Source organism: Oryzias melastigma, linkage group LG14 (assembly GCF_002922805.2).
Source record: "Oryzias melastigma strain HK-1 linkage group LG14, ASM292280v2, whole genome shotgun sequence".
Lineage (NCBI taxonomy): Eukaryota > Metazoa > Chordata > Actinopteri > Beloniformes > Adrianichthyidae > Oryzias > Oryzias melastigma.
Window position 1 is genome coordinate 22115956 of NC_050525.1, and position 6861 is coordinate 22122816.

A 6861-nucleotide genomic window follows, 5' to 3' on the forward strand; every position below is an offset into this window, starting at 1 on the left:
TGCACCACGTATCAAATAGTCCACTTTTTGTGAAAAAGCTATCTGAACCGAAAAAAATAATAAGAATAAAATGCTAAAAAAATAGATTGATTTTTTTATTTCTTTGGTAAATTAAATAAGCATGATAATGCTCATCAAAGATTGCATTATCAGAAACTTTGCAGAAGCAATGGAGGACGGTTGTGATAATGCACAGTTTGACAGGAATTATCCCTTACATATTACACTAAAAAGGTTTAAAAAATGATTTTGCATTACATAGGTCCTTTAAAATATGTCAAATGTTTCACAAAAACATTTTTTTTCCAAACTTCAGAATATTTCTGGTGTTTTCTAAAGATTCATTTTTTAGAATGACAGTGAAACAGAGGGGAGGAGGGGGCACCACGTGTTTTAGCCCCGGGCCCGAAAATAACTAAATCCGCCTCTGGCCAGACGGGGGAAACAAAGAGAAATGAATGGCGACTTTAATTTGGGATGCCGATAGACTTCAGCAGAACTTTTCCCACCCATTCGATCCATCATTAATCAATAAAATGAGGTCAAGAAGTGACTATCTGTGAACTTGAAGTCACCTCCCACTGCCGCTGAGGGCGGCGAGGACAGCCCGTCGTTTCACGTCACAGCCGGCTCTCTTATTTAAACTTCACCGAGCGGAGCAGAGAGGCTGTCATCGACGGACAACGTTGCCAAGCAGCTGGGAAGAGGACTCCGGACTTCCTCTCCGTCTCTTTCGGCCCGTTTCTCAGTCTAAATACCAAGCATGCCGCAGACCGTCACACTGAAGGGACCGTCTCCCTGGGGCTTTCGGCTGGTGGGAGGACGGGACTTCAGCACACCGTTAACCGTCTCCAGGGTAGGTAACCGCAGCTCCCCGCTGCTTCCATTCATTCAGGAAAGTTTCAACTCACCAAGGAAGTTCAGGAAAAGACAAATATAAGTAGCATAATTTATTTTTTTAACTTCCAAATTTAAGGTAATGGATTTACAGTACAAGATTTAGTGAACAGATAACCTTAATTAGATTCTTAATTGGATTCGAAAATCATAATTGATTAAATGAATGTATTTTTCTTTTTTATTAAAAAAAAAAAAAGTTGTGGCTCCTTTAAACTAATACCACATGTGAAAATGATGATTTAATGGATCATTGAATAAATGATGTTATGGAATTCTCAGTAGAGGTGGTGAGAGAAGTCCTCCTCCTCCTCATGAACCTTCATGAACTCCTCTGGCCCTAACCATGTGGGTTAGTTAGTGCTGGCTGTGGATATGGCAGTAGCCATTAGTTTACCCCAATCAGGGTAAACACTGCCTGGTAGGGCTGCAGGGCTTGTGCAGCAGGGAGGAGGTGGAGACAGCCTGTGCTGACATTTGTTTTTCATCAGAGCTCATTGATGCTGCTGAGGGATTCCAGGTGTTGCGCTCAGCTGGGTCACCAGACCCCAAACTGGTCGTTTAACTACAGGGGTTCTTGCACTTTAAACCTCAGGTGTCATTTCTGTATATTGTGAGTCATTTACCACTTTGAGGGAAGCCCATGTCACCTTAAATGCTCTCAGTTGTGACTAAAAAGTGCATACTGGCGTTTATTTTGTGTATTCTTGCATTTTGGCTTAAAAAATTGCAGTAAATTAACTCACTTGTGTTTATTTTGGAGGTTATGCCAATATTTTGGATATCTTATCCTGTAAAGATAATGTCCAAATCTGCAGTGTCATCTTAAAGTTTATTTTTTCTCGTGTTTTTGCTCCAGGTGCAAACCTAAAATATTGATAATTTCTTTGGGAGAAAACCTCAGGCAAGTTTTAGGTTTTATTGCAATAGATCACATAGTTTCTCAGCCATTTTTGTACACAAGCCAACTTTAAAAAGCACAGATCGTGCATTACATAACCCCCTCCGAATGTCATCATCGGTGAAATTTATTGACGTCTTTGCGGGGGCAAAGATGGCACCGAGCTGACATGGAAGAGATATCTGTTTGACTCTGAAATCTTGGCTTGGAAGTTATACGAGGAAGCATCTGTTGACGTGCAAGCATATTTATCACAGTGTGTAATGTCACTGGCACGAATACATGCTGTGTTTTGGCAGCAAGTTTGACAAAATGCTACTTCTAAAGACCCATTCTTGACTCTAAACCACCCATTTCAATTCAGCGTAATTGACGTCACTTGCAGTTAAACAGCAGTACGCTGCATTTTACTGTCACTGCTTTTTAAATGATTTATCTGACAGGCGTCTAATATGTCGATAATGGAAGCTGGTTGTCTTTGATGAATGATGTATTGTTGATATCTGTAAGAACATCTTTGTGTGAAACTCCTTGCTTCAAACTGTCTAAAATAGCAGTTAAAGGTTAAACAAACATGGAGAGTGTCTTCCTACGTCATCTAACCAGTAGATGAAGATTTATGGAGGTGTTTTGCCTTTGCTTTACACATGAGGGGACAATAGGTACTTATAAAATAAAATGCTGCTTTTGAAATATCTGTAGCTGTGCATAAAACAGGTGAATGAATTCCTGCTTTGAGAGGAGAGGTTGTAAATACCAAAGCTCTAATGGCAGCAGCTGGTGTTTTACCTGGAGTGTTAATGCTTCAGATTTAGCTCATTAGAGCTCTCTGGCATCTGATGACGTCCTGAGTCAGTTAGTGGAGTGTCAGCTCGGCTGGAGACTCTTTTGTCTTCGGGGTCAGGCTCTAAAATGGTCTTTTTGTTGAACGGGGCAGACGGAGAGAAGCTTTTAAACGCAGAAACATTCACAGTCGGTGTGAGGAATGTGGCACATTTGCTGGAAGCGGTGTTTTGGTGCGTTCAAGCGACATTCCTTCCGGTCAGAAGGTGACGCAGGACACTTGTCCCCTCTGCCAACTGACAATCCGTTATCCCCTGCACAGGAATTCCCATGTCGGTGTTCGTAAACAGTGATGTTTTTTTACTCATTCCTTCTGACACATTTAGTTCCATCCTGCTACCACATGGAAGCACAGTGAAAATGATGCAACTTTCAAAATTTCCCAACCTTTCAATTCACGTCCTTAAGCTGTTTTGTACACAAATGACTTCTGAGGAACTCAAGCTACTGTGTTTATACATTGCATTGCATAATTGCAGATCATGGGACAGACATTAAATCAGAAGTGCAAATATTTTTTTCTTCTTTTGCAGATCTTGAGATTCTAGAGCCAAAATAGAAGATGGAAAGTAAACTTATTGTGACATAACATTTCAATGTGTGAAAGCTTGAAGAAAAAACTTTATTCACAAAGTATGCACGGGGATTAAAAAAATAATATTTTTCAAGAGAAGATCCATCCTTTGACCTGGGAGAGTTAGGAGTCTTTTGTAGGTTTGACAGTGAGTTGCTTCTTGTGGTTCTACATTGTGGTATTTGAGCTTTGCAGCTCATCGATAATTGCCCAAGAAGAAGTTGTGACTCACTGAACACACCTGATCCATGATCGACATGACACTAGAACAACAGGACTTACTTTTCTCCACCAAAGTGCATTTTTAAGTACGTATTTAAGTTTTATTGAGAACATAAAAATCCTGACTTAAAATGTTTTTGGCTTGATAATCAAAAATCTTTCACAGCATCAAAAGGGAAAAACGTTCCCTGATCTCAACAACCTTAAATAAGATAATGTTACGTTTTATTGTTCGACCACCTTTGATGAAACGCTCTTTAACTCACTTCAGACAAAATAAATGGTGTCTAGCTTGGGCTTTTGCAAATTAGTTGTTTCCTACGTATTTAATTTTGGTGTTGCATAACTTGCACACTGCATGACTTTTATCCAGTTGGCCCTCGACACTATGAAAGCCAAAAGGCTTCCAAACGGTCACTTTAAGTGAAGCCGGTGTCAGCTGGATGACAAGATTTGAAGATCCGCCATGTTTGTGCGCTTTTCAAAAATGTCGGAGTGAAAAACGCTCCGTGTTTAGTTCCTCTTGTTACTTTTACTTTAAATCGTATACATTTTCGATTATTTAAAATTCATAGAATGATTGAGATTTGTTTATGGATCATAATTGATTCATCTAAAAATTGTTGTTTTTTTTTCCACCATTAGTTCCAGATTAGATCACTAATTTCATTGCTCCAATGCAGATCTAAACCAGTTAAAGTCCTGGTTTGGGTCTACAGTTCACAAGTAGTTATTGGTACTGAAATAAACGAGAACGGGGACTTTTTTTAAAGTTTAATTAATTGCATATCTTCAAAACCCAATGGCATTTAGCTTCAATGTATCTGTTTACCATTTCTACCACATATGTCAGAGAATGTGACCTAAAGCCAAACTGATTTTTTTTCTTGGATTTGGCTAATTAAACTGCTCAACCATTTATCTAACCAACTGCTTTGTGCTGAAATTCTCGAAACTGTATCTCCACAACCAATACTGGACAGTTTGGACGCCATGTGTAAACTCTTGGGTTGATGTAGCTCATTTACTTGCATATTTTGTTGAACCTAAACTCTGTTTTTATAATCAGAGGTCTGCTTTGATTAATGTCTAAGCAGTCCATCACCAGTTAAAATAATTATTTTTTTTAACAATAGAAAGTCACTGGAAGGATCTGCTTTCAAACTCTTTTTGGTTCCTGTAGTTGTGTTTTTTTCGTCTTTGCCAACTTGTATCACATCTAGAGTTTGTTTCTGTACTCCTGGATTCAAACTGTGAGTAAAGACTTGCTAAAATTCCTATTAGTGGGATTAGAAAAACAGGTACCCACTTGTGAAAAATTCTGTGATGAATCGGAGTCACACTCTCTTTTCCTGATGTTCTCATTAAAATCCATCCCCTCATGATTAATCATCAGCCACAGTGTTACTTATTGCTCTTGGCGGGTACAGCCTCTTTTGTTTAAGTGTGATTAACACACAGCAGTCTGAACCTCAAACCCAACGCCGCCCCGCCTTAAACTCTCAGTGTCACCAAGGTCATAACCATGGTTCCTATCGCACGTCCTTCACACAAACAAAGGCGTCTGACAAGTTGCCAGGAATGATTGTCTCTGCTGCCAAAAGTGTCTCTAAGGAGTTAACATCTAAAAACATTCAAATAAATATCCTCAAATACCCTTTTGGTGTTTACTTGTAGGTCAGATTTTTTTTTTTTTTGGAAGACTGTATTTCTTTGAAATAAACAGAAGTGAAGGAATTGTAGATGTTGGTGAAACTTTCACTTGTTGGCTATCCTGTGCACTTTGACCACGTCACAAGACAGGCGTGAAGCATTTGCTCATCTATCTGAGGTACTGAAATATCTAACAGGTCCTCATGGAAATGACTTGTGTGGATGACCTTAAAAGCAGTTGCTGCATCAGAGTTACACCTGCAAACACACATATCTTAACTAAACAGAGATATTTCAGGCATGTTCGCAAACTCAGATAAGGTCCGATAGATGGAAATGAGACCAGGTTAGGAACTTGTCTGGTGTTTAAAAACTCACTCTGATGAAAATTGTGTTTTAAACATGTTTTGTGTCATTTTTTTTTCTGGTGATGGAGGAGAAATATTGAGAAAATGAAGCTCAGAATTGCTTTTCTGAGTATTTCTTCATTAATTTTTTTGTGAATTAGAAGCAGATGACAAAAATCAGCTTGAAAAAGAGTTTATTTGTGATGCAAAAAATGAGCTGTTCCCTGCTCCGATTAAACATATTTTCCATATTCAAGAGGAGAAACGTTGAATTCCACTCATGATATGATCCGATACTTTTGACGGTGCCTTTTGCTCATACAGAGCTGGAGAAAAAAGCATTTCTTCTCTCTGCCCCTGCTAGCTGGAACATCTTACAGAAAGATTGGAAGTTTAGAAGAATTTCTGATGCACCACTGCTGCCCTGCAGAAACTATGTCCTAGAAAATGCCCCCCCCCCCTTTTTTTTTTTTAATTTTGCCTTAAAATGTAATAATTATAATTTAAAGACCACTGGGAGCACTTTAAACATAGATCAAAAGATCACCAGAGTGGGTCTTGCATGCGTGCAAATATTTTTGTCGACAGGGGGTACAGTTAAGGGATTTTGGTGACAGAAAAAAGACTTTTAAGACAAAAGTTTGGAAAAGTAAAAGTACTTCTGATGTCTTAATCACGGATGATTACAAGCAAATATATATATATATATATATATATATATATATATATATATATATAAGATGTGAATGAGTGAAAAGAATAGTCTCAAACTGCTTTAAAAGTTGAAATTATTTAGGTTTTAGCAACATTTATTTTAGATCACCCATCATAACACCAATTTTTGGATTCTCTAAGCTTCTTAACATCTCTTTCCCACCAATGTGTGTTCATGCTCTGAGTAAATAACATAAATTCAAATTCAATAGTTAACAGAATGACTAACTTTTGATTTGTCTATTGAATTGATCTTTTATTCCTCTTTTAGCTGCACATAAACACCTTTTTTGGCATCTTCTACTCCATCAGATTAGTAACTTTCCAAAACAAAGCATCTTGTTATTGCATGAAAAGAGTAACATTTTTAAACACAAGTAGTTTCATTTTCAATATGGCCACCTGTTTAAGAAAATATATCAATCTATAAAGTTGCACATTATAAATGCAAGTCAGCACCAGCAAACACGCACTGTGTAAATTTAGAAGATTGCTATTGTTGGAAGCAAATGCCTCAACATCATCCTTTGACTTCTTTGCAGTCTGCAGCGATTGTCCTCCAGCGATGACCTCAGTCACTGTGGTTATTGCCACAGTGATGCACGTGTGCTTGTGGATTCACACATGCATGTGTGATTCATGCACGGTCCTAACCGGCAGCCGTATTACTCATTCTTTGTGTGTCTGGGGATCACAAGCTGTTTTTTTTT

At 38.3% G+C, this 6861-nt stretch overlaps 1 protein-coding gene across 2 annotated transcripts in view; it reads left to right on the plus strand.

Annotated features, from left to right (window-relative positions):
* Positions 1–6861, plus strand: part of pdlim4 (PDZ and LIM domain 4) — a 51603-nt gene that overhangs the window by 2368 nt on the left and 42374 nt on the right. Inside the window, exon 1 of one of the 2 annotated variants that reach the window (XM_024266428.2) lies at positions 442–856. The exons of the other annotated variant lie outside the window; for it this stretch is intronic. Within the exon in view, the coding sequence (XP_024122196.1) occupies positions 764–856 (93 nt within the window). The 5' untranslated portion in view covers positions 442–763. Of the gene's footprint in view, positions 1–441; positions 857–6861 lie in introns of those variants that run through there. 2 annotated transcript variants of the gene reach the window in all.